Here is a 25649-nt window from a genome sequence, read left to right on the forward strand (position 1 = left end):
AGAGACAGAGACAGAGACAGAGAGACAGAGAGAGAGACAGAGAGAGAGAGAGAGAGAGAGAGAGAGAGAGAGAGGAGAGACAGAGACAGAGAGACACAGAGAGATAAGAGGGTGGGCATAGCTGTGTAATAGAACTACTAGGCAATATTGAGGCTGACCACAGTTTGAAATGATGGGGTAGCCTGTTTGAAACAGACACGGTTTTCAGCCATCACATAAAGAAGGGATCTGTGTATCACAGGGCTTTCCCAGGAGACAAAGTTGATTTGTAGCCTCAGGAGAAAGAGCCCACAGGTTTTATTTAAACAAAAACAAGATTCCATTCCTCCAGATGGCTTTTTTTTTTCATTTCCCTCCCCTGATGTTGCCTTAAAGCCACAGTAAACAAAGTTGAATGTAAATGGGTTCCGACATTCTCCTTTGCATACACTCTGAGCTAGAAGAGATCAGAAGAGGGTTTTTGACATATGGTGTTTGAAAGTGTCCAGAACTGCTTCATTGACACCAAAGCCAGTATATCCCTTGACTCTAGCGGCAGGCAACAGACCAGAGGTAAAATGCTTTTTCTCAAAAGCTGATTGATTGTCCAGTGCTAACTTTAAGCTTCCCCCAGGATAAAGAGGGCAACCCAGAGTACTAGAGATTGTGGACCCCTAGTACTCAGGCTTTTTACATCTTCTGGGTTTCACAAATTGTTGTCCTCTCTTTACTTTTACTTCTTGGCATTGTTTTCTCACCATCGGTACCTTTATTTCAGTCGGTCAAGCCTGGGTTTGGTGGCAATTGGGTGTTGTTAGCATCTTGAACCAGATCAGAAATTTATTTTCTTTTCTCCAATCTTTTCTGGATGCAGGGTGATGGTTGCCCCATGCATGCCATTTGGATGCAACCACTTTCAGATTTCCTTTCTTTCTGCCCCAAGAGAAATCCCTCTTGGTGAGATTCCAAGTAGCATGCCAGTAGTAATCAATCCCTGGCAGGAGTCTGCAATGAACTAGTTTGTATCTGTTATAAATTGAAGAGCCTGGGATGGATCCTGAATGGGCACTGGCATCTTCAACTTGGTTCACCAGAGACCATTTTCCTGACATTGGGATTATGGAGAAAGAAATAGGAACATTCTTAGGACTAGAGTGAGACAAGGAAGAACTGAAATTACAATTCAGCTCCCCTCTGTTGGATGGAATGTTTCCAATTAGACACTTTGGTACATTCCTTTTAAACCATGAAACCCGTTTAAAGATAACTCCCTCCCCTCCCCTCCCCCCCCACCTTGCACTATGTCTCAAAGTGTAAACTTTATTTTAACTCCCTTCATTTCCCGCCTTAAGAATGTGGTATCTCTCCAAAAGGATTCCCAGGAACACAGCAGGAAGGAAGGCAGAGGGGAAGGAGAAATGAGGGATGACGAAAAAGAATAAAATACATAAAACCCAGAATTTTCTCCCTGAAAAATATCCCTGTTCCAACAAAGGATGGCATTTCTGAATTAAAGTGCCTGAAAAAGGTGCAAATATGTGTGGAAGTGGCTCCTGTGGGTGGGTCAGTTGCTGGACTGAAGAGAGAGGAAAAAATAAGGAATATAGATATTCATACATACATACATACACACACAGCATCCTTCCTGGTTCTTGAGCTCAGCCCAAACCATAGAAGTTGCTCACATTTTTTTTTTCACTTACAAATCCATTTCCACTCTCCCCACCCCACCGGGTATACAAAACCCCCCTCCCCGACAAAAAACCCCAAACCCAACCCACCCCATCTCAGAGTCTAAGCCCCCAAGAAATAATGGAATTGTGGAGGTTATTTCTTTCATCATTGATCAAAAAGAATAAAACAAGTAGGGAAAACATCCATCCCCATCTCTAGCATTGTATTATTCACTTTTTCTTTAATGAGCTAGACCTCATGGTCTGGACGAACAAACGTCTGTCATGCCAAATTCTTATTTGTTTAATTTGTTCCGCTTCAAGAAATGTCTTAGGAGAGCCTCGTCCTTTCCCTGTCTTGTTAGGTGGGCATTTTTGAATGTGTGTGTGTGTGTATGTGTGTGTTGTGTGTGTGTATGTGTTTGTGCCTGTGTGTATGTATGTATGTGTGTATGTATGTTTGTGCCTGTGTGTATGCCTCTGTGTGTGTATGTGTTTGTGAAAAGAGAGAAGTTCTGGTTAGAGTGAAGTTTCCACACTGTTGAGTGGGCTTTCAGGACTAGAAGAGGTAGCTGGCTTGCTGACGTCTGTGGTCAAGTAGATACCACTGTCTATGGCGTTGTTGTTCTGATTGGAGGGGGGCTGGGGGCTGCTTCGGAGGCGCTCCTCCAGCTCTTCCACGTCAGTGTCATCAATGAGAGGGATGTTGTGGATGTAGTCATTGATCAGAAACTCAGGCGTCGTCGTGAAGTTATGGATGGAGGTCTTGGATGCAGGTTTCTCCAGTCCTTCGTAGAGGGAGCTACGGAATGCTTTCACCACCCGGATCTGAAATGGGAATTGATGGAGCAGGAGGGCAAGAGTTGGGAATGGAAGAAGAAGGGAGGAAATAAGGAGGAGACCATAAATTGTTCACTAATTGCTACCCACTGGGTCTGTCCACCTCAATGACTTGTTGGAGTTGTTTCATTATAACTGTTCATCCCTTGGGGGCTGGAATAATGGGCAGTGAAAGGCTTGGAATATTGTGTGTGAATACTAAAGGACCTTTAGGGCAATCTGAGAAACTACAGCCTCATGGAGGGGAAATGCTAGGTAGGAGTATGCTGACCTGGTGCTAATTTGGACTGCTCTTAGATATATCTGAAACCCTTCTGATTCCTGCATTTGAGATCTGAGGTTCCAAGTTAAGGCACCTCCTTTGGAGGTTGTCCTCAAACAATGCCATTTTACAAGCAAAACCATGTTTTCAGCACATCCCATGGTAAAAGATCATGACTTTGTTCAACCAATTATCTATTTATAATATTGGTCCTGTGGCATTAAATGCTCCTTGTGACACCATGTTTTTGTTTTTGTTTTCCCCTCATGTAGCCAGTCATGTGACATCAGCAAGGTCTACTTGGTTTGAATACCTGCTGCCCTCCCTGGCACTGACACCAGCCTGATCACTGAAGAGTTGGGTCAAAGGCTGAGAAGCTGTTACAATCATGAACCCAAAGAGTGTGGAAGCCCTTTAAGAGAAGGCTCTGCTTTCAGGGTTTAAAGTAAAGAAGGGCCTGGGTAATCCACATTGTCCTCCTCAGGAATCCATTGAGCAAAGACTTTGACAGATCTCAAAATCCAAAGTAGACATAACCGAGGCTGAAGTATCCCCCTCCCTCCTTCTCCTTCCCCTTTCCCCACCCCTTCCCATCCAAATCTCCGATCCCACCTGTGCATGGTGACATTTCGTGTACGGTCCCTTACAAATATGCATGAACAGTTATAAGTTGGAGAATGCATTACCGTGGACTGATCCAGACTGTGGCACACATAGGAGACAAAACATTATAAGAACAGGGGAAGGTCAAGTGGCTGGTCAACAAGAACACCCCCAAACCAAACCAAATGAAACCAAAGGAATGGAAGTGGAGGGGATGCTGGTGTTAGACTCTGCAACAGAAATAGGCGCCTGATGGATGAGTTTAGTGAGCTCAAGCAACCAGAGGGCAGGTCCCAGTAGGAGGAGATGGGCTTTTGTCTTGAGAGAAGCTTGTTGCTTCCTGAGCATACATTCACTGGAGGCGGGACAGATGGTAGTGGAGACAGGATGAGGAAGCTGGGGGACACGAGCAAAGAATGGGGAGGAAAACCTCCTTTCGCTTTTACTGTAATAAGCCAAGTAAAATTAAAGGACAAAAACAACAAGAAATGTGAAGGCCACGTTCTCATTTTGTTCTGCCTTAGGAGCCGAGATCAAACCCAGGTGCCCGCCTCACTGTCTCCTTTTTTGGGTGTCCCTGGCCTCTGCCACTGCTCACCACCTCACTGTCTTTAGTAGCCTCATTAGAAACCTATCTCTCTTCAGTAGAGATATCTTCAGAGACAGAGATATGTCTGTCTCCCTCCTGACTCCACTACCTTTCATGGTTTCCCTGAGAGTTCCCTCAACTCACAGTTTACACAAACTACTAGGGTCCAGACCCTTTCGGGGATGCCTATTCATGTGCCAGGAGTAACTCTGAGTTACCATTATGAGTGGTATTTCATATGGAATGAGCAGGAAAATCCATTGTAACAGCTCAAGGGGACCCCAGAATTCTCAGGCATGACCCTATTTGGGGGGCAGATTTGAATGTTCCTCACTTTCTAGCTTAACCCTGAGACTGTGAAGAAAGGCTTCATGCTTAAAGCGTCTGTGTGGCCACAGGCATCAGAAATGGAAGGAATGTGATAGACAAGACCTTGTTTCCTAACCACTGAAAGAATGGGGCTAGGTGCTGGAAGATGAGAAGTTAATCAGTGAAATCCAGAGGTGGTCCTTGAACTGCAAAGAAAGCCCTCCAAATATACAATAAAGACATGGCCTTGGAAAACCACATGTGTTTCCATGAGCCTGTGCAGAGGAGAGTTAATTGGCATAGAGATACCCCGATGTAGCTGATGGCACTTCCTTTTAAAAACTTTCTCAAGGGTTACCAGAATGTGTGTCCTTGAAGAAAGGAAACCCTGGGAAGCAGGATCCAGGATGAGCCCATTGTGTTCCATTTACCCAGGGCCAAATGACCTTGGAGGGTCTAAAGTGGGAAAAGGGAGGCAGCATCCTGGCATTGGGCTGGGAGTCTGGATTCCCAGCTCAGCTTGGCCACTAACTTGGGGTGTGATCTTGGACATTCTGTCTTGGAGCCTCAAGCTCCTGATTAGATGAAAATGTAGCAATTGGACCAGATGGGCTCTCATCTGCTCCCTGATTCAGTATTTGGCAAAGTAGTGACTTCAAAGGGATATCACTGACCCCTGAAATGCCTCTTCTCATATTGCCTTGGGATAGCAGGCTGCTGTTAACTGGGTAGAGATCATTTGGGGACCTGTACTTCATATGAGTAATCTAGGTGAGAGTTTTCTGATTAGGTTACTAAGCACCAAGAGGTGGTCACTCTTTTGAAGAAGGGTCTATGATCCTGGTAGAGCAGGAGAGGGGGGAAAGGGCTGGACTAGAAGGATTCATATCCTCCAATTAATACAAATAAATTAAATTGGGTGGTGTGTCTTCACTGTGTCTTCCTCATCTTTAAAATGAAGGAACTGAACTAATTCATGGGTGGGTCTAAGTTTTTTTTAAGCTAGTGAGAAACTCAGTAGCAGAGGAGGGGAAGATGCTGATGTTGTGAAACCCTAGCAAGAAAGGAGAAAAGCATCTAGATACTGGCATCTATCTGGAGAGGCTGAATCTTACTCTCCCCAAGGTATGACTAGATGAGATCTAAGTTTTTTTCTCCAATTGAATCAGGACACTTTGAAATGACTACTCAAGATGGGGTAAGCTAATTAGTTTTTGGCTACTAGAGGGCAGGAGCTGACCAATCCTTCTTTTGTATTGTTATCATAATGTCTAGTATGGGGACTGGAGACATAGGAGACTCTGCCCTTGTAAAAACTTTCTTTGGAGACACTTTCCAGGGATGCCAATAAAGGCATTGAGACAGTAGGTGTTTCAGCTCCTCCTTCATGAAGCAGCTCTCCCCAGGAAAAGGTAGGTTTACTAGAGGAAGTAAGGGCAGCTAGCTTATGTGGACTGAGTGTTGAGCTTGAAGTTAGGAAGACCTGAGTTCAAATCCTACCTGTGTGTCACTAAGCAAGTCACTTAACCTCTCTAAGCCTTAGTTCCCTAATCTGTAGCATGGGAATAATAACATTTACCTCACAGGGTTATTATGAGGACCAAATGAGATCTTTGTAAAAGTTCTTAGCATAGTGTTCGGCACATAGTAGGTGCTTAAGAAATGCTAGTCATCACTATCATCATCACCATCACCACCACCATCACCACCACCACCGCCACCACCACCACCACCACCACCATCATCATCAATAATTGTTCAGCTGCCCCATAATTCTTCAGGAGAGAAAAAACCCTAAGTCTTTCTAGTGATGCAAAGTGTAATGCCTTCCTAAGTCTCCAGATCTCTTGGGAATTGGGTAAATTCTGGATATTTTAGGGCTATCTAGAGAGATCACATGGGCCCTCAGTGGAATCAGGAAGGCCTTGGTTCAAATCCCACCTCTGACACCAGTTATGCACTCACAGGCAAATCCCATCACTTAATTTCTAAAAGCCTCAGTTTTCCTGAATGCAATACTGGAAAACTCTTCCCTCCAAGCACCTTTAGTAGCTGCCTCACAAGATAGTTGTGAGGTTCAAGCAAAGTAGTGGTGTATAATGGAGTGTGCTGGATTTGGAGTCGCAGGACCTGGAACCAAATCCTTCCACAGCTTATTACGACCACTGTGGCCTTGGACAAATCACTCAACCTCTCTGGGCCTTGGTTTCCACTGTGAAATGAGGAGGCTGGGCTAGCTGGCCTTGAAAATCCTTTCCAGCTTGGAGTCAATGCTATGATGTGTGTAAAATGTTTTGTAAGCTTTAAAGCACTGAATGAAAGTTATTATTATGATTACTGTTTGTTGTTGCTGTTTCACATTTTTGTTTCTTTGGAGAGACACAAATTTGGAGACTTTTTCTCTTGAGAAAAAAAGCTCCTTTCAACATGAGACTGGCTCAGTTTTCAAGGCATTGCACATTACATGCGACAGAAAGGTTTTCTTGCACCACTGATTTAAAAAGTCTCCACATGCTCATGGAGAGTGGTGTGAACGCAAAGCTGTGAGGCCTCCAACTGAGTCCCAGGTTCAGGCCTTGCAAAGCTGGATGGAAGGTTTGCATGCTGCCAGAATCAAATGAAAAGGGAGGGAAAAAAAGGGAAAAAACCCACCCAACCCCCAAACCGCCTGTGACTCTGTTTCCGGCATGATACAGAGGAAGAAGACAACATAGAGGAGCCCTCTGTCCATGGCCGACCGACACAGCCTGCAACCCCCTCAGAGGAAGCATTGGGTACAAAACTCATGCATTATTGCCACAGTAAACATTCGAGTATAAAGGCCCATTATTGCTGGAAGAAGGGCTGGGGACAGGCCTCGAGTGGCCCCTTGTTTCTACAGGGAGAATTGCATGCCAAGTCACTGGTGGGTCCATCCATGCCTGGGCCCTGAGGGAAGCTAATGAGGCACGTGGGGGACATGGACACACACACACACACATACGTGTGCACACGTGCGCGCACACACACACATACAAAATAAAATAAAATAAACAAACAAGGAAAGCAGAGTTTGTGAATGTATGTCTTTGAATTAAAGTAGGTACTATGAAAGGAACCTCAGGCTTACCACTGGGATAGACAGGCCTCATTCATTCTGTGCTAGTTTGTTTTTATGGTCGATGAGCTTTCACCAGAGGAGGAGGAAGAAGAGAAGGGGGGTGGGGTGGGGAAAAGGAGGGGGAGGGGGAGAAGGAGAGGCTACCTCCGAAGCTACCTTCTTAGTTTTTCTCTCTGGAGGCTACTTTCCAGTGAGTCCAAACTATAAGGAATAGTATGCACATATTTCATCACGGTGCCACTTTTCTAGGGTCAGGGTGGGGCAGAGAGGGAAAGAATTGGGGTTCTAGAAGGATGAAGCATTGGTGAGCATTTTGAATTCATAGATAGTCTGCAAGGTCTGGACGTCTACCAGGATTGTTTCCTAGTGCATTGGACAACGTTTTCTGTTGAGTGAATTGGCTTTACTGGTGTAAGGATGGTAATATGGATACTACCAGGGAGAAGTCCCAAGTCCCACTCTTGGGTTTTTCATACTCTGTTTAACTGGGAAGATATAGGCCCTTAAGAAGCAGTAGCAGTAACTGCTCATCCCAAAGGAGACTAGACTTCACCATTTTAATTCTAAAATCATTCAGATAAAAATGAATTGGAACAGAAGTGTTTCCTTTGGCCATAGGTCTCAAGCTGCCAGTGTTGTGCCTGACAAATGAAGAGATGCAGATGTGTGTAACACAGCAGTGAGCAGCAAACAATATTCAAATGCTAATGATGGCAAATGATAATTAAACTAAAAAAGGAAACCAGCAGGGAGGAAATCCAGGAAGATCCAACTCCAACCAGAAGGCAGCCGAGTCCATCCATTGGCCTTCTTGAGGTCCAACTAGAAGAAATGGGTTTGGGAGGGGGTGCAATTGAATTTGGAGATGAAAGGCATGGGGTGGTCCCAGGTCACTGTTTTGGTCAAGAATTCATTTCAGGCTCAGTCTGACCAAAAATGCTCAGGATGTAGAGGAATGGTGTTGGGGGCTGAACGTGTTTATATCCTTGGTATGCTTAAGAGCATGGCAGAGAGATGTCTTGAGTGGGTATTCTTTCCAAGGCTATAAACAGTGAATCAGGACTCCGTCTCTCTAAACAACACTTTGCCAGTGGTCTTCACATACCTCCCCGCTGTGCCCTCCTCCCCCCAGGCCATCCTCATGACTTCTTTTCTTGGGTCCCAAAGCACTATTAGGATTGTCTGGGCAGTAGCCCTGTGGACAGTTTGGAGTTATCAGAAAATGTTGTCTTATTTTCCAACCATTTCACCCTCACCCGAACCACGTCAGGTCCCAGTTATTCATGTTCATTGGGACTGACCAGATCATGGGAAAAGATGTTGATGCTCTAATGTTTTAGCATGTAAATGAGTGAGGTGTGTTGTGGATTTCAGGAGAGAAGCCCCATTCGGGGGAGGGGCACCTGCTCCTTGGATGCCTCCCCAAATTTAAGAAGATGATGCTGGGCATGCTGCCTGATCCATTTTCTTGGCTGGGTCATACACACTTCCGAAACGGAACAAAGGTGTTCTCTAGTCCCCTGTATGCCTCTGGGGTGTGACCGTGAAGGATTAACACTGATTTTCCTGTGTGGCTTGGGGAACTAGTCTCATTACATGCTAGTCACCTCCAACATAGCTGATGCGGGTCTTAGCCCCGCAGCAGGCCAATGGCCACTAAGGAGAGTCAGGGCTGTTCTGTTCATTGGACTCATCCCCAAAAGATGATCTTTTCCAGAAAGTACAACCCAATCATAAGAGAGACAAACTGATGTCAGGCGCCAGAATTCCTTGCTCCTACTTCCTTCTTTCCTCTCAACTACAACTCTTGGAGAGGAATGCAGGTGTGACCCAAAGGGGATGGAGAACCCTCCTCTTCCCCTACCCTGCAAAGTGAGTGAGAAGCAGCTAACCTTTCACCCAGCTGCTGTTTGGTGAATTCTTCACCTAAACTGTTCAGGTAACAGTGGGAACTATTCTTCCACTGTACTTATCACCTGCTGGCTCCTGGGAGGCACCCAGGAGCAGAAAGGAAGGAGATAATGGCTGGCGGGCACATTGCAGGGAAAGAGAAGGTTCCAGGAACACAAAGGATGCCCAGGGACAGGCAGGAGAACAAGCAGGAATCTGGGAGCCAAGAGGCATGAAACAGAGAGAGAGCAGCAGGGAGATGGCAAGGAGAGGGAGTGATGTTTGATGGCTCAGGACCTGGGAGAGGGGCACCAGTGAGAATGTCAAGTCAGAGCACTATGGAGAGGGCAGCAATGGCATCATGGGGAGGAGAAAGGGAGCTGATGCCCTCCTGAAACAACACAGAAACCGACAGAGATAAGTGGGAACAAAAAGAGACAGTGCAAAGGGAGGTACCTGGCTACTGATATTGGTAGCGCTCCTTGGCTTGGGACCAGGAGGGACATAACAATATCAAGAAGGATGGAATCAGGGTGAAAAGGCTTCCCAATGGTGCAATGGCGCTTCTCCCCGGAGCAGAAGCCCTCCTTGCCCTCATTCCCTGTCCCATGTACAGGTGGTGTACTATGCTGTGCATGTTCTATAGTAGCTGAAATCAAATCTGCTTGGAGGCCCTGTGGCCAGTTACCCTACCTAGCCCTGTGTTCAGTGTTTTCGTGACAATGAGCTACCCAATGTGCTCTGGGTGATGGGGGCAGCTTCCTCGGCTGGCCACAGCCCAGGTGACTTTGTTTGGGGACATCTGTCTAGTAGATACTTGTGGACCAATAAGTGACTTCCTCAGTGGGTAGTCGTGGTTTGAGGTTGGCGCTCATGGGAGAAAATGTCCAGATAATAGACACAGCTGCAAGTCATGACAGTAGGGAAAGCTGGGGTGGGGGTGGGGAGACTGGCAATTCCTATGTGTCAGGGCTCTCCTATTGATTTAAAATAAGCCAGAAATGACAACTTAGCCAACAGGGACCATGGACCTCACCCCATGGGTGGCCTCACAACAGTTCCTAAAAGAAAACCAAAGATTCTGTGATGGGGAGAAAAAGACGAAGTTAATGACCTTCAGACTGTATAAATAATCAAATGTTGTTCACTGCAGGTCAAAGGGATTACATCTCACTGAAAGGAAAGAAAATGGCAGCATTTACAGACTTCCGCAAACCCTTTGGGCCTATACTCGAAGGTTTACTATTAACTCTTGGCATTTTATGAAAAGCAGGCCAACATGTGAGTGAAATCAGCAGCACTGTCAATAGTTTACCAGTCTCCCTTAAAGGAACCATTAACAAGGGAACAGTGATGTATGTGTCTAGCTGTGGGGGTGGTGCTTCGAGCAACTGTGTTGTTTTTTTTTCTTTGCCTGTTTTGAGGGGGGACTGATTGGCACAGTAGTAGAATTGTCTTACCTCTTTCGAAAAAGCCCTGTGGTATTTTTAAACTAAAAGGAAAAGAAAAAAAATCAAACCAATTTGCCATTTGTCAAGAATAATGGGGCATTTTCCCTGAGAAAGAGCAGAGGCCAAGTCAGAATTTAGCCATCTAGCTCTGTGGGCTGCTGAGGGAAGCCATACTAAATAACAGAGAAGTGGTAGAATCCACGTCCGGAATAGGACCCATGGCAGAAACGAGCAATATCTCCCAAACAATGGTGCCAGTGTTCCAAGGTGTTTGGCCCCACAGCGCACTGGGGAATCAAAGAACTTCAGAGCAGGACAAAATTTGGTCGAGACTGAATTTATAGAGAACATCAAAAAATCAGAGAGCTTGGAGAAGTAAGCTCAGAGGGCAGAGCCTTCCCTCCAGAATGGAAAGAGATAGCGTAGGCAGCAGGGTTACTGCTCCCATTGCTAAACAGTAGCAGCAGCCATCCAGTGGTAGGTGACACTGCCCCTGGCCCATGGTCTCTGGGAAGGCAGCAGTAATGTCCGGTGAATTCTGAGCATTTCAGAATGGATCTGTCCCCTTGAAATCAACTCCAAGAAAGGGCTGGATGCTACTGATTTTGGGCCCCACCCCTAGATAGTGGATTCTTCCATCATAAATGATACAGAAAAAGAAAATTTCTTTGTAAAAACACTCCTGATTTTGCCCTGCCCCCTCACCCTTCTAAATAGAGCACCCGAGCTCCCAAACCCTCACATAATACACCAAAAGACAAGTTACAACACCAGAAGTAGCCCAAACTCACCAAAAAACCATTGGAGATACAAAGGAAGTAAAATGGAAATCAAAGGCAAAAGAGCACTAAACTGAAACAAAAGAAAAAATAAACTACAGCTAAAAGAACAAGTCTAGCAGGACCACAGATGTAGAGAAATATTATAAGAGAACATGGCTTTAGAACGTATACACCATCTTGACTGAAAAAGGACTAGACAGAGCAATAAAAGAAGAACTTAAAAGCCACGTTGAGCAGAGAATGCAAGACTGGAAAAAAGAGAAGAAAGAATTGTGGGGAGGGTTGGGATTTTTTTTTTTGTTTTTTTTTGGGGGGGAGGGGAGAGTTGGTGTGTATATATATATTTATATATTTAGTTTTTCTTTTTTTTGCTTAAAGATGATCAGAAAAGGGAAATTAAGACTCACTCCCAGCAGCGCTGGTGGGATTGGCAGCAGAGAGAATTACGTGAGTAGGGGTAGAAATATTGGTTACGTCATGGAGTTGGCTGAGGACCGAAGAACGTCGGCGCACGGCACCCTGAAATGAACCGCTTCTCTTGAAAGTACTCACTACCTCCATCTGTGGGAAAGAAAATGAGATAAAGTTTGGCTTGTACTACCCTCCTAGAGACGGTGAAGGAGGGAATGGGGTTAGGAAAGGAGAAAGGGGACTTGATTAGGAAAATATAATCAATTTGGATAGGGCTGGGTTGAGGTTGACCTCTGTGCTATCCATGAAGAATGGGCTTGTTGAAGAAGTGACTAATTCGAACAAGACTGTGAGTGTATGGGTGTGCAGGGCATGGTAGGGGGGTTACTGAAACTAATTAAGAGAACAAAAGATTTTCAGGCATTTAAAAGATACCATTCAGCCCGGTCCCAGTTACTGCGACTAATGAACTCCCGAAGTGGTCTTATTTGCACTATTAGAAGTTATACTTCTGCAAAGTATGGTCATTGGCTCTAGCCAATGGACATATGCAGCGTGAATTAGAATAATGTGACTACTTCAAGGATCTTCATTATTTGCACTACTCTGGACCTAGCCATATATACAACACGCACATTACAACCCACTTCTCTAGCCATTAAAACAGACTTGCTAAGTACCTCTACTAGGCAATACTTAACCTATTTCTAATTGTTCTACATACTCTATGAAAGTAATAATACTGCATTACTTCAAAACCACCTTCTCATTTATACTTAAGTTCTGCCTGGAGTGCCCTAAATAACCACATTCTTACTCTATTAATTACTCACTTTTATTACTCTGTCCAAATGATCAGATTTCTGAGTATCTTATTTTATCAGCCAGGAAAATATCCCCTAGGAAATATCAAAAGGAGAATTTGCTTAACTAAGAAGGGTAGACTTTCAAAACTCCGGCAATACAAGATTCCCATCAAGCCTGTGGGCTTGCTGGCGCTGGGGAGAGAGAGTCCCTGCTCCACAGCAGCAAGGAGGGAGGAGGGGACGTGACATCTGCATTTTCCCTCCCCCCAAGGCTCAGAGCAACAATGTGGATTTTGTGCACAAGGTTGAGTCTGTTTTTAGATTTCTTATGAGCTGAGGCTCTGTGTGTGTGTATGTGTGTGTGTGTGTGTTTAATTTTTTTTTAGCTGGCTGTAGGGGCATAGGCACAAGGTAGAGAGAGAAATGAGTGACTTTGGATTATCACTGTCAGCACTGATTCTAGCTTCATTTGCTGCTGGTAGAACCTGTTTTCTTTGCGGTGTTGCTTGGAGATTTTTATTTCTTGCCAAATCAAACCTAGGTGGTGTGACTCTGAGGCAACAAGACCAATTATACTAATTATGAAACAGACTCATGGATGGTGTTCCCTTTGAGTCCTCCCCCTTGCTTCCCACACTACTTCGAGGGCTCCTCTTTGGGAATGGCCTGTTCTATATTCTTTGTATGTCCTTCACAGGGACAGATCTGGGTCCTCTGAGGGTGCATCTGAATTCTGGAGGCATCCCAAAGTCATTGACTGTGGAAGGAGGTGGAGGGGGGAGGTCCAGGCCAGGCAGGAAATACTGTCTGGGGTCATAAACGTGGTGTGACCATAAAGGAATGAGACCTGATTTTCTCCAAGGCCATTGCCAAAGAGAAGGCCTTCCCCTCCTCATCCCCCCCCCCCTTTCCCAGGCTGGGGCAGCCTCCCAAGAGGAGAACAATGCTCACTGGGAGGGGAAGGATACACTCTTGGCTGTTAACAAGGAGACTCTTAGTCTCTTTTCTTTCCAATCCAACTCCACATGAGCTTAAAATCCAGAAGCTAAAGCAAACGTTTGCCAAGCCCCTGCTTTCTCTTCCAGCCATGTATCCTGACTTTAGGTGGGGGAAAGGAAGGTATCCAATCTTCTCCCCGAACAATGAAGGAGCTGCTTGGGCAGCAAGGACCTGGGTGGGTCTCAGGAATTGACTAGGCCTTTTTGGAAGCAAGACCCAAATGTTGTCGGCAGGAGGCCAGGAGGCAGAGCACGGGGCAGGGCTCCCTTCCGAGGCTGCTAGGCAAAATCCAACAATGTTGTGTGTGTCCCATTGCGTTCTGTTATTCTAGTTGGGGTGGAGAGCATTTACGAATTCTCATGTCTATGCGGCTGATTTGGCACCTACAGCCACATCAGCCAACTACATGTGTTCCCATAAAGGAGGCTTTGTGCATTCAGGTCAGGTTAGTGAGAGAGGCCCAGGAACAGGGCAAGTCAGTGTGGAGAAGTCTGCCCAGTAGCATCGACGTTTTCTTTTCTTTCTTTTTTCCTTTCTTTTTCTTTCTTTCTTTTTTTTTTTTAGAACCATGGCATTGACATGAGACCATCCATTACATTAGCCCTGATTTTTTTCCAGGATATACTTTCTTTTGAATCAATAGACTCACATACACCTTGCCCTATTAGCTCAACGTATTTCTGTTTATTCAAACCAGACATGGCATTTACTAGGTGTCCTGAACCGAAAAATACTGGGTCTGTTTAGCAGGGTCACTTCGAAAAGCAGTGCTGGGCTCAGGGCACAGTGCAGGAGACAAAATACAAGCAAGAAACTGTGGTACATTTGCCAGTACAGTAGAGAAGTGAGGGTGTTTAGGACCAACTTGTGCAAAATAAGGTTTTTAGGTCTTGGGTTCACCCAGCTGCCAACCTCAGGTAATTGAACTAAACATAGGTTTGGTCTAAATGAAGAAACAATGGTGAGGTTGTGCTTGGTGAAGGCATCCCTTCCTGCCCCCTCCCCCCTCCCCCACATACACATACAGCTGGGAAACCCAATGACTATCACTTAAACATGTCAATTAGGAAGGCACTTGGTAGGATGAGCCCATGTCATTTTACCAGAAGTATTCAGGATGTCACTAAGAATTTCCCCATCCTTTTCCTCCCTCGTGGTGTCTCTTAAAGCTACATGAAGATAATCTTTTTGGACAAGTCTTTTAAAAGAGGGGATTTTTTTTTATTAAGAAAGGTCTGGGAAAGGGATAATTCATTTCCGAGATAGTTTCCGTGAGCTGGTGGTTGGTCTTTGCTTTTTCCTTCCTGCTTGGGTTAGATCGTCCTATATGCACAACAATAAAAAAAAGACTTCTTGTGAATACTAATAATTTGGATTGCTATAGAACAAACAGCTGGGGTTCTGGATGACTGGGCTGTAGAGAACTCTATTCAGAAATAGTATCCTACTAAGAACTCTATTCAGAAATAGTATTGTACTAAGCCCCAGAATTGGCTACTGGGTTGCATTTTGTCTTGTGTTCGACTAGATTTGCTTTTAAGATGGCGCTTAGAAGGTTAGGGAGAAAAGAGGGTGGCCCAGATATTCCCTCTAGCTTCAGTAGACCTTGCTGAAATTACTCTGTTAAATATGTTTCCCATATTTAAACAGATTACCAACTATCCTCACCCAGACTTTGCATGGTCGGTTATGGAAACCAGAATGGGAGTTGATCTGTTTCATTCATTTGGGCCAACGTCCCTCATGCTTTAAAGGCAGGCTAACTAAAATCCCACGTGTAACCCCTCCATATACACCTCAACCCCTCTACCACCACCAACACACCTTGAGTTCTATGTTGCACCATCTGGGAGAGGAATTCCCATGGAGAAAATCAACCTGGGCTTAGAATTGAAGAAAAGATGGCTTGAAATAGGCCAAACACATTTGGTCTGGATAACCAGTTTGCATTGTCACATTGTTTTAAAACTAATTTGCATAGGTAGCTGCCTTGGGTGTCTATTTTTGTGAAGTAAGCTGTGTTGAATTTTGTATAATTGGAATTCTTTTCTCTTTGGGTTACCAACTAGATTTAAAAACAAAACAAAACAAAACAAAAACAAAAACAATATGGCAACCTGCTTTGTGAAACTGATCGGAATGGAAGATAAAGACATCCCTCAGTGGTCTAAGCCCAGCTCTCCCATCCTCTGCTTCTTTCCAGTCTCTCTAGGCAGAAAAGTAACCAATGTTAACTAAAGTAAAATCATCTGGTAAACAACTGGGCACACCCCTCCAAAGACATGCACAACATGGATGTTGTTTTCTGGAAAGGACATTTTAAGGGTATTTGAAGGACCTGAGTGGTGAACGTGTCTTTTTTCCAAAGCAACTGACTGTCGTTCCTCCTCCCACTTTTCCCCAGTGGTATACCTGAGTCTGGATCCTGTTAAGGCCTCGGAACCAGAGGATCTGGCCACGGCGGAGTTCCCTCTCAGCATGGTCAATCTCTTCCTCATCTTCTGCCATCTCCTCATCAGTGATCTCATCTTTTCCTGGCCCATGCCCTGCCTCTTTCAGGAACTTCAGGTGGCTGGTAGGGATGGTGGCAATGACCTGAGCAGGGTCAAAAAGCCCCCAGAAGGAAAACAGAGATGGTTGTCAATGAAGGGCTGTCTATAAGAACTTCCTGGAGACTCAGCTTAATATAAAGCCTTGGGCTCTAACACAAGTCCCAATCAAGCTGTGTACCTATGAGGCTCTGGATCCTCCTTTGGCTATTAGCTTATACCCACCAGGGGTGAATGTGTGTGTGTGTGTGTGTGTGTGTGTGTGTAACAGCACTCAGCTCATATACTCTTATGTGGCTGTTGCCCTGTTTCCCATTACAGCCACTTCCTCTTATTTGCATCCCCCCACGGGCTAGGGAGACTGCCCACAATCTGGGTGTAGTCTGGGCATCTAGTTCAGGGACAAGCTGCAATCTTGTTCCTGGTGCTCGGATCCCTGGTTGCCCAGACTCTTTGTTCCTACTTCCTAGCCTGGGTTCTTGAACCCTGCTGCTTGACGTACTGAACTTTGACCTCCCACCTCTTTCCTCTCTGCCTTACCTGACCTCCCTGGATTGGCACCATCAGCCTTGACACTCTGCTACTTACAGAGACAGCTAGGTGGTATAAATAGAGTCCAGGACTTGGAGTCAGAAAGACCTGAGTTCAAATCTGAATTCAGATACTTACTAGCTGTGTGACCCTGGACAAGTCACTTCACCTCAGTTTGCTGCACTTTCCTCATCTGTAAAATGGGGATAATAACAAAACCTCTCTCCCAGGGCTGCCATGAGCATCAGCTGAGATAATATGTGTAAATACCATAAATTAGGTGCTAAATTAATGCTTATTTCCTTTCTACTTACTCAGCTGGGCACTTCTCCCTGGGCTTGAGTTGCCTACTCTGTAACATGAGGGGGCCGGCTGGCTGGCTAGACTACATGAGCTCTAAGACCCTTCTGAATCAAAATCTGTGATTCCACGTTCTGTTTCAGGGCTGTGCTGGAGCCAGCCTGGACAGGTTTGAGTCTATTGCCAAATTTTCAATGTAAGTATTTACACATTGGAAATTGATAAATGTTACAAATCAAAGATGGATTTATTGTTTTGTCGATTATCTAGATTTAAGGAAATGATGGTGAAAATCTTCATGATGCAGATTAAACATAAACATGTGTCATGTACACAACACCCCCCCAAGCCTGTTGTTAAATATTCACCAATACTTCCCTGATTATTATAATATAATATTATACAGTATATTGCACAGAGTGGTAGCCTTAAAGTCAGGAAGATCTGGGTTCAAGTCCTGCATCTGACACATATTGTCTGTGAGACCCTGGGCAAGTCACCTAACAGGGAATTATTCAAGACTGTAAGTTACAGAGCAGATATCAGTCTGCATTAAAAGAGAAAATTTCTCACTGGCAGCTCTGTACATTGGTGAAATTGTAGGTTTGGGCCAACAACAAATTGCACAGTAATAGGTAACAATAGTAGCTAGCATTTATTAAGTGTCTATGAAGATTAAGTGACTTGCCCAGGGTCAATACATAAAATACTCTTATACAACATTCATATTTGATAGTAACACATTATTAATAGCATTAATATAAGAATATAATAAAACACATCGCTTCTAATCCTAATATTCTTCTGGTGACATTGGAAGACCAATGCAACATCAAAAGCCTCAAATCTACTGACTCCAAGGGCAATGGAATCTGCCCCCTTCTCCCCCCCCAACAATGGTCACAACAATGACTTGTACAGTGAATTGGCTGGTGGGGAGATTGCTGTATAACTGGAAAAGAAAGTGAGTTTGTGGCAGTAAAGGTTAACACTGATGCCCAGGGCCCACAGAATGTTGGAGGGCCTCCAGGTTATTGGACAGCTCCTCTGCCTAAAGTTCCACAGTTTGTTAGTGGCAGAGCTGGAATGAGAGCCCAGGGGTGCTGGGCAAATGCTCTTCCCACTCTACCACAGGGATGGCGTCAATGATGTAAGCCAAGGCTGGGGTTGGGCAGCTGAGACAAGAACACCGAAGAAGCGAGGTTTTTACCTGTCCCCAGACGAGTTCCCCAATACCAATGAATAGGCACCAAAGCCACTGTTCGACGGTCAGAGGGGCGCAGCTGAAGGGCTTCCCACCAAACTGCACAATCACGATCTGTAAAAGAAAAAGGGGGCCTCAGCTAGAGGTTTGGGTGGTAGGGGTGGTCAGACTGTTACTGCCTTCTTACCCTCCATCCAGCCTCCTCCTGACTTCCATGTGAATTCCACTGACCCTTCAAGGCTCAGTTCTAGAGCTTTCATTTTTCCCCAATGGATCTCAGTTTTCCCACATGTAAAATGAAGGGTCTGAACTACATGATTTTTAAGGGTCCTTCCAGTTTCAACATTTGATGGTGAACCCTTTGATTCTAAATTTCAACTTCTTCAGGAAGTCCACCCTAATGCTCCATCCCACAGCAATGTCTCCTCCCTCTAATGCCTAGAGACCTTAAGTGGTCATCTCCAGTCATCCTGATGCATATCTGGCCACTCAGATGGCTCTGGAGGAGAACGTGAGGCTGGTGACCTTGTACAGTCCTCACTCATTCAACTCAAAGTCAACTGCAAGACATGGCATCATTTCCCTGATGCCATGGTCCTTTTCGAGCATGAAGGACAAACACCACAATAAACCTTAAGTATGAATCGCCCACTGGAGGTGTGTGGGTGATGAGGTAGTGGTGGGGGAGAGGTGGAGAAGGGTAAGGCCTGTCTCTTCAGAAATCTGGGAATTTCCCAGAACCTGCTCCCTGGTATCAGTAAACTCAGGGCCAGGTATTGCAGGTACTCCAATGAAGTCTTGGGGGCTGTCATTGATATCTCAGGATACAACTGTCCCTCAGCAGCCTTGGAGTTAGTCAAGTATGTCTCAAGCTTTCTGCTTCCATTTCTGCTCCATGTTTCGCTACCTAGCCCTCTCTTTCCCCCTCTTCCCTTCCCCAGGTCTAGCATCCCTATGGAGAACTTTATCATCATCATGGCTTTTGCTAATACCTTGTCCCATTTCTATCAAACCTTACTTGGATGTCAGGATTTTTGTATTCTAACATGGGCTTTGGGTAGATAATGCTTTTCCCAAAGGGGCAACTCTAAGGCTGGTGGGTTTCAGGAGCTATGGGTAGGCAGGCTAGCAGTGGTAGTTGGGGGAAGGTAGCTATCTACCTTCCTCATGGATAGGGGCATCCCTGCCTTGGGGATCCCCTACCAATTCCTTAAGCCAGGGGTTCTCTCTCTCTCTCTCCCCCCCCGTCTCTCTCTGTCTCTCTCTCTCTCTCTGTGATGAACCCCTTTGGGAATTTGGTGAAACCTATATACTCCTCAAAAAAAATGTGTAACATAAGATAGATACTATTACAAGGGAAATCATTTATATAGAAACAGTGTTATCGAAATGTAAAAAACAAAAACATGTTTACTGACTTCAGGTAAAGAACCTCTGCCCTAAACAGATCTGGAGGAAGAGAGCAAAAGGGTCAGCGAAATAGTTGCTAGAGGGTGGTCAGTTCACTCTACAGGATGCAGCATTTACAGAAAATCTCTGAAAGGTTAAAGTTTAACCTTGGGTGTGGCCTTTTGACTGAGTCCAAGTTTGACAGAACAAATCCTTTTATGAAGGGGATCTGTTCTGTGAAGTTTGGATTCAGTCAAAGGGCCACCTTTGAGGATCTAGAGGGGATTTGTTCTGGGAAGTTGAGATTCAGTCAAAGGGATGCTCTTGAGGACCTAGAGGGCCACATGTGGCCTTGAAGCCCCAGGTTCCCCCTTCCCCCACTCCGCCAAAGAAGGAAAGAAATCCCTGTCTGCCCAAGAGGAACGTAAAACTGATGGATGGTCACCTGTAACTGGTAATTGGGAGAAAGTACCCCAGAGAAAGTGGCAGGGGCCTCACTGCTTGGCAAGCAGCCCTAGGGTTTGTTTGCTGAGTGGGAATGAGGCTGACCATAGGTACTAATGGCCTCTTCTGTTTTACTGGCTCCCACCCTTTGGTGTTCTCTCTCTATACTCAGGGAACTGGTACTCCCATGGCCTTCGCTTAAGAGGTTGGGGTTGGGGAAGCTGGTTTACTGGACCCTCAGGTGCATGGGCTGTACCTACCAGTCAGTTGTGAGCTCAAGACTGGACTTTATCCTGAGAAATTTGTGTGGGGGAAGTAAAAGAAGCTTTTCTTTTGAAAAAAATAAATGCCAAATTTTGGGAATTTCAAAGAAGTACCGAGTAAGGGATACCTCTAGAGCAGCACAATGTTTTTGGAAAGTCTGAGTTTGGGAAATACCTGGCCAGTGAGCTTGGGGCCATGTTTGAATTCCTTCTGCCCAACAAAGAACCACTTGATGAAACTGTACCCCACCTAGTGCTGGCAGTGGGAGGAGGCCCTGTGGCAGGGGTGGTCTTGCCAGGCTGCTTAAGCAGCCCTTTTCTCAGAGCCCAGGCCTGTGGGCCCTCTTTTCCTCCCCTTCCCCCCTCCCCCCAACTTTGTGGTGACTCGGGCTCACTAATTTGTCTCCCTTGTCCCCTCTCCCATGTAAGGCAAAGTGAAGGTTTAATGCCTTTTCTTTAAGTCAGACTGGAAGCCAAGAGTCAGGACCACCCCACTGACCTTCCCAAACAGACCACTCAGACTTCTCCACCGATGTGGACAATTGGCCAAACCTCAAATTTGAGTCCCTGGACAGACCTTACTCTGAGGCTCACTGAGTGGTTGCACACACAGTGAGACTGGATAGGTATGGGGGAAAGTCTGCTGCTGATTAGGGAAATCACAATTGTATCTAGCTCCCCAGGGGTTTAAAGGTTGATTATTCAAATGCAAATAATACCCTTGGGCAGGGGAAGCCACCTATACTGCCTACTATCCGCAATTAAAACTTTCGGGGACCTCAGGATCTGCTTCTCAGGTGAAAGTAGATGAAGATTTCGGGAGTGAAGAGGGTGAGTACCAGGGCAAAAGTGCAATAGGCCCTGAAGGGAGGTGGGAGGGCTGTCCACCTTCTAGGTTACTAGAAGACTGCAAGGATTAACCTAGAAGATGGGGCTGTCTTGCTTACTTCCATTTGTACCCCCAGTTCTTAAACACAATGCTTAGCATGCCCATAAGCACTTAAGAAATGATTTTGGATTCCTTCATTCTCCTCAGCCTCTAGGCTCTTCCACTTGTTAGAAGGGGAAATGGCAACCCAGAGTCAGAACTCGCCCAAGGTCACATGGTAAGTAGATGGCCAGATTGGCCTAGATTTTCTTACTTGAATGCCAAAGGTGCCCAGGACGATGGAACAAAAGATGGGATTGCTGAAGATGCCTTCGAAGACGTTCCTCTCGCCATGGATCTTCCGGGCATTAATTTCGTTGCAGAGTTGCATCAGAACGAAAGTATTGAAGATGATGGTGTAATGCTCTGAGGGTGGAGAGTGCAGAGGGGCATTCCGACCACAGTCAATGTCAAATATGACCTCCCCTGGGATAGAGAGAAAGAGAAGAGAGGTGGTTAATGGGCAGAGAGGAAAAAGGGCATGCATGCCCTCTTCAGCTCCCACCGTGAAGTTGCTCAGATCAGCCATAAGCCCTTGTTTGGGCCTAAAGATGGAGGAGTTTCCAACTTCGCAGGGTTCAGCCATACTCCTAGCACAGTGATGGGTACAGTCCAGTGAGGATTTTGATTGAGAAACTTGACCCAGCTCCTCAGGACCAAATCACAGTTTCTAGTCCTGATCTACAAATAAGGACCCAGTATTTTGATTAATTCCCGTCTACACTTGTAGTGATTATCAATAACAACTCATCTTTCTGTTAACACTTTACAAAAACTCAATAAGGTAAATAGTTCGATAATTATTATCCCCATTTTAGAAAGATAAAACAGGCTCAGAAAAGAGAATTGACTTACTCAAGGTCAATAACGATTATCTTACTGCTCTAAGTTGATGGGGACAGGATGGAGGGAGTGAAGCCAATTAGAATGAGTGAAAAGGGTAATTGGGGTTAAGTGACTTGCTCAAGGTCATACCCCTATTAAGTGTTAAGTATCTGAGGCTGGATTTGAACTCAGGTCTTCCTGACTCCAGGGCTGGTGTTCTATTCACTACAGCACCATTTAGCTGCCCCTGTTTTTTTTTTTTATCCCCAATCTGGTTGACCTGTTGAATCTGTTTCCTTAGCAGGTTCTACCTTGCTGGAATCAAGTGTGCAGAGGCACCCTTTAGCAGCCAGGCCCCTGATGCAACAATCGCAGAGACAAATGCCTGAAGTCTGACAGCCCTGAATTACCTCTGGATGATCCCATGGCAGTGCCCATGCAATGACGCAACATGCCATCACCAGAAAAGAATGCCACCTCAGTCTAAAATGTCATAGGCCTGTGCTGGCTATTAAGGACAGCTCCAAGGAGTCCTCCTGGGGAAGGGGAGATGGATCTGACAGAGTAAATAGGAGACCCTGCTGGGTCAAGTCCAAATTCACCTGGAATGCTCAGTCTGATAGGTGAGACAAGGGGTGGAAACTGGGATGTATAAAGCAGCCCTTCAAAGCTGGGGAAGCTAGCATTGAGTTTGAGGAAGCACTGTGGTGAGGAGCAATGGTCTGTCTGATGCTCCTACCTGCCCTCCAAGCAAACTCAGTGAATAAAATGTTCCCTGAGAACTTTGGCATGTCCCACCCAGTCATATCTTTTTTTTTTTGCTTTTTTTGGAGGGCAATTGAAGTTAAGTGACTTGTCCAAGGTCACAGGCTAGTTTTTGTGTTGTGTCTGAGGCCGGATTTGAACTCAGGATCTTCTGACTCCAGGGCTGGTGCTCTATTCACTGCACCACCTCGCCGCCCCTGCACTCAGTCATATATTTAGTCTTTATGAAAATACCTAGGATTGAACCTCTTTTCTGTGGCGGTGGTGCTGGGGGTGGGGGTGCTGGTGAGGGATTGGGAGTGGGGGTGGGGGCAGGAGGTAGGGGTGGGGGTGCTGATGGTGGGTCTTCCTTCAGGTCCTATCTCTGTATCTTTGTCTAGGCTGCCCCCTATTCCTGGAATGCACTCTCCTCCTCCCTCTGTCTCTCCCGGGCTTCCTCTTCAGCTTAAACAGCATCTCCTACATGGGACCTCTCCTAATCCCTGCAGCTGTTGGCACTCTGCTCACATTCCCCACAAAACGACTTGATATTTATTTCCTTCTCTGTTTATCTGCTGTTTTCCTGACATAGAATATAAACTCCTTGAGGGCAGGGCCTGTTTCCCTTTTGCCTGGGTATTCCTGGCAATCCCCTACACAGGTAACCCTGTGCTAGGCATGGTACCAGGCCTGGCAGAGAGGAGGAGCTTAATCAATGAATTGAACTAAACTGGATAAATCAAAACAGCACCTGACCAAGGACAGAGTCAGGGACTGACAGCTTTGATTCTTTCAATGAGAAGAAGGAGGATGAGAGGAGGAGGAAGCAGATGAGCTGACCATATGTATTAGCATGGATCAGGGGCAGAGTTATATGCTCCTGATCCTCCCCCTTCTCCTCTTCCTCTTCTTGGATCCTTATCACTCCCCTCCTCCCCTCTTCCCCTTTCATTTCTTTCCTCTTCATGGTCAGATTATATGCCTCAGGACCATAACTCGTCAATTCCTTGACCAAGACTGCTGACCTCTTCAAGGAGGAAAATACACCTAATATTTGAGGTTTGCATAGATGGACCCTTACAACAACCCTGTGAGGGAGGTGCTCTCATTGTTCCCATTTTACAATCGAAAAAACTGAGGCAAACAGAACTTAAGTGACTTGCCCAGGGTCACAGAGTTACTAAGCAGGATTTGAACTCAGGTCTTCCTGACTCCAAGTCTTAAGCTCTATCCATTGTGCCACCTAGGTGACAAGGTGAGGCCTTTCCTGATCCCCTCTAGTGAGGGGTTGCACATCTGTTCCCAGACAAGGAAAATCCCTCTACCCATGTATGCACCTTATGTGCAACACATAGTCTCTGAGAGTTGCTTCAGGTACTAAGAAGTTAAGTGACTTGTCCAAGGTCACATGGTCAGGATGTTTCAGAGGCTCTCTACCCAATATACCTCTCTTTCTCTCTCTCTCCATATATATATATAGTTATAATCTATATCTATCTATCATCTATCTATCTATCTATCTATCTATCTATCTATCTATCTATCTATCTGTCTGTCTGTCTGTCTGTCTATCTATCTATCATCTATCTATATCTTATATATCAGACCTTTGTCAGAACAATTTGCAACAAAGTTCCTCCCCTCCCGTTTCCTTTCTAGTTGCATTGATTTAGTTTGCACAAAAGCAACTTTACATAACCCAAATTGATCATTTTATTTTCTCTGATTACCTCTAGCTTTTATTTGGTCAAGGATGGCAGTCTGGTGGAGTGGACAGAAAGTTGGATTTGCAATATCAGACAACCTGGGTTCAAAAACTTGACCTTGAGCAAATTACCTTACCTTGATGTGACCCAGTTCGCTTGGCTTGAAAATGAAGGGATTTGACCGGCTGGTCCCTGAGGTCTCTTTCAGCTCTAGACAGACCCATGGTCCCATAGCCATAACTCTGTAAGGTATCTCCTTCCCTGACTCAAACTTGTTTAGGATGTGACCTTTTCTATTTGGGTCTCTGTGCAAACTTGAAACCCATTTGGACTTCATTCCTGCTGAGTTAGGCCAATCACCCGCCTTCTGTATGTGGGCAGCCCTTGGGAGCTTAGAGGGTTGAGCTGAAGTGCACGTCTCAAGGCTAACATGTGAGCGCAAGCCTGGCTGGCAGCAGGAAGGGTGTTGGGCAAACAGGCTTTTGTTGGCAGAAGCAGCCTACCCGCAAAGAGGAGAGTGAAGATGACCGTGAGTTGATAGATGGCATGGCCTAGAATATTCTTCATCATTGTACGGGAGATGAGGGGCTTGTCTCGACCATATGGCTTTCGCAGGAGGAGGGACTCGGTGGGTGGTTCTGTTGCCAATGCCAGCGAAGCGAACGTGTCCATGATGAGATTCACCCACAGCATTTGGACTGCTTTGAGAGGGGAGTCCTGTGAGCAGAGAGGATAGGCAGGAAGAAGTTAGCTCCTGAGGATCAAGGTACCACCTAGGCCTTTCAGAGACAAGAATCAAAGGCAGTGCTGACAATTACCTTCCAAAGATACTTCCCTACTGAGCAGGTGGGAGTTTTGATCTTTGTAAAAAGAAAAAAAAGCTACCCAGTTTGGGCTCATTTTTATTGGCGTTTTGTTCAAATGAAAACATGTGACAGCTCTTTTGAGCAAGTGTGATCGTGATATTCCCCACTGTCTGTGTTACTGCTTTGAGGTTTGGCATGGTGGTTAGCTATGCCTTTAGGGTGTGTGTGTGTGTGTGTGTGTGTGTGTGTGTGTGTGTGTGTGTGTG

General features: G+C 45.5%; 1 protein-coding gene across 4 annotated transcripts in view; it reads right to left on the reverse strand.

Annotated features, from left to right (window-relative positions):
* Positions 1 to 1781: 1781 nt before the first annotated feature.
* ATP2B3 (ATPase plasma membrane Ca2+ transporting 3) overlaps positions 1782 to 25649 on the reverse strand; it is a 114063-nt gene continuing 90195 nt past the window's right edge. For 2 of the 4 annotated variants that reach the window (XM_069108471.1, XM_069108472.1), the window contains 5 exons: positions 25081 to 25294; positions 21517 to 21728; positions 18285 to 18392; positions 16107 to 16289; positions 1782 to 2480 (listed from right to left, as the gene is read on the reverse strand). In XM_069108471.1, coding sequence (XP_068964572.1) covers positions 2172 to 2480; positions 16107 to 16289; positions 18285 to 18392; positions 21517 to 21728; positions 25081 to 25294 — 1026 coding nt within the window. In that variant the 3' untranslated portion in view covers positions 1782 to 2171. Of the gene's footprint in view, positions 2481 to 11925; positions 12040 to 14373; positions 15018 to 15811; positions 15903 to 16106; positions 16290 to 18284; positions 18393 to 21516; positions 21729 to 25080; positions 25295 to 25649 lie in introns of those variants that run through there. The other 2 variants (XM_069108470.1, XM_069108469.1) reach the window with 2 other exon arrangements.

The sequence above is a fragment of the Petaurus breviceps genome, unplaced genomic scaffold (assembly GCF_028583685.1).
Source record: "Petaurus breviceps papuanus isolate PSGF00001 unplaced genomic scaffold, PetGlider_PUasm1.0 90386, whole genome shotgun sequence".
Classification (NCBI taxonomy): domain Eukaryota; kingdom Metazoa; phylum Chordata; class Mammalia; order Diprotodontia; family Petauridae; genus Petaurus; species Petaurus breviceps.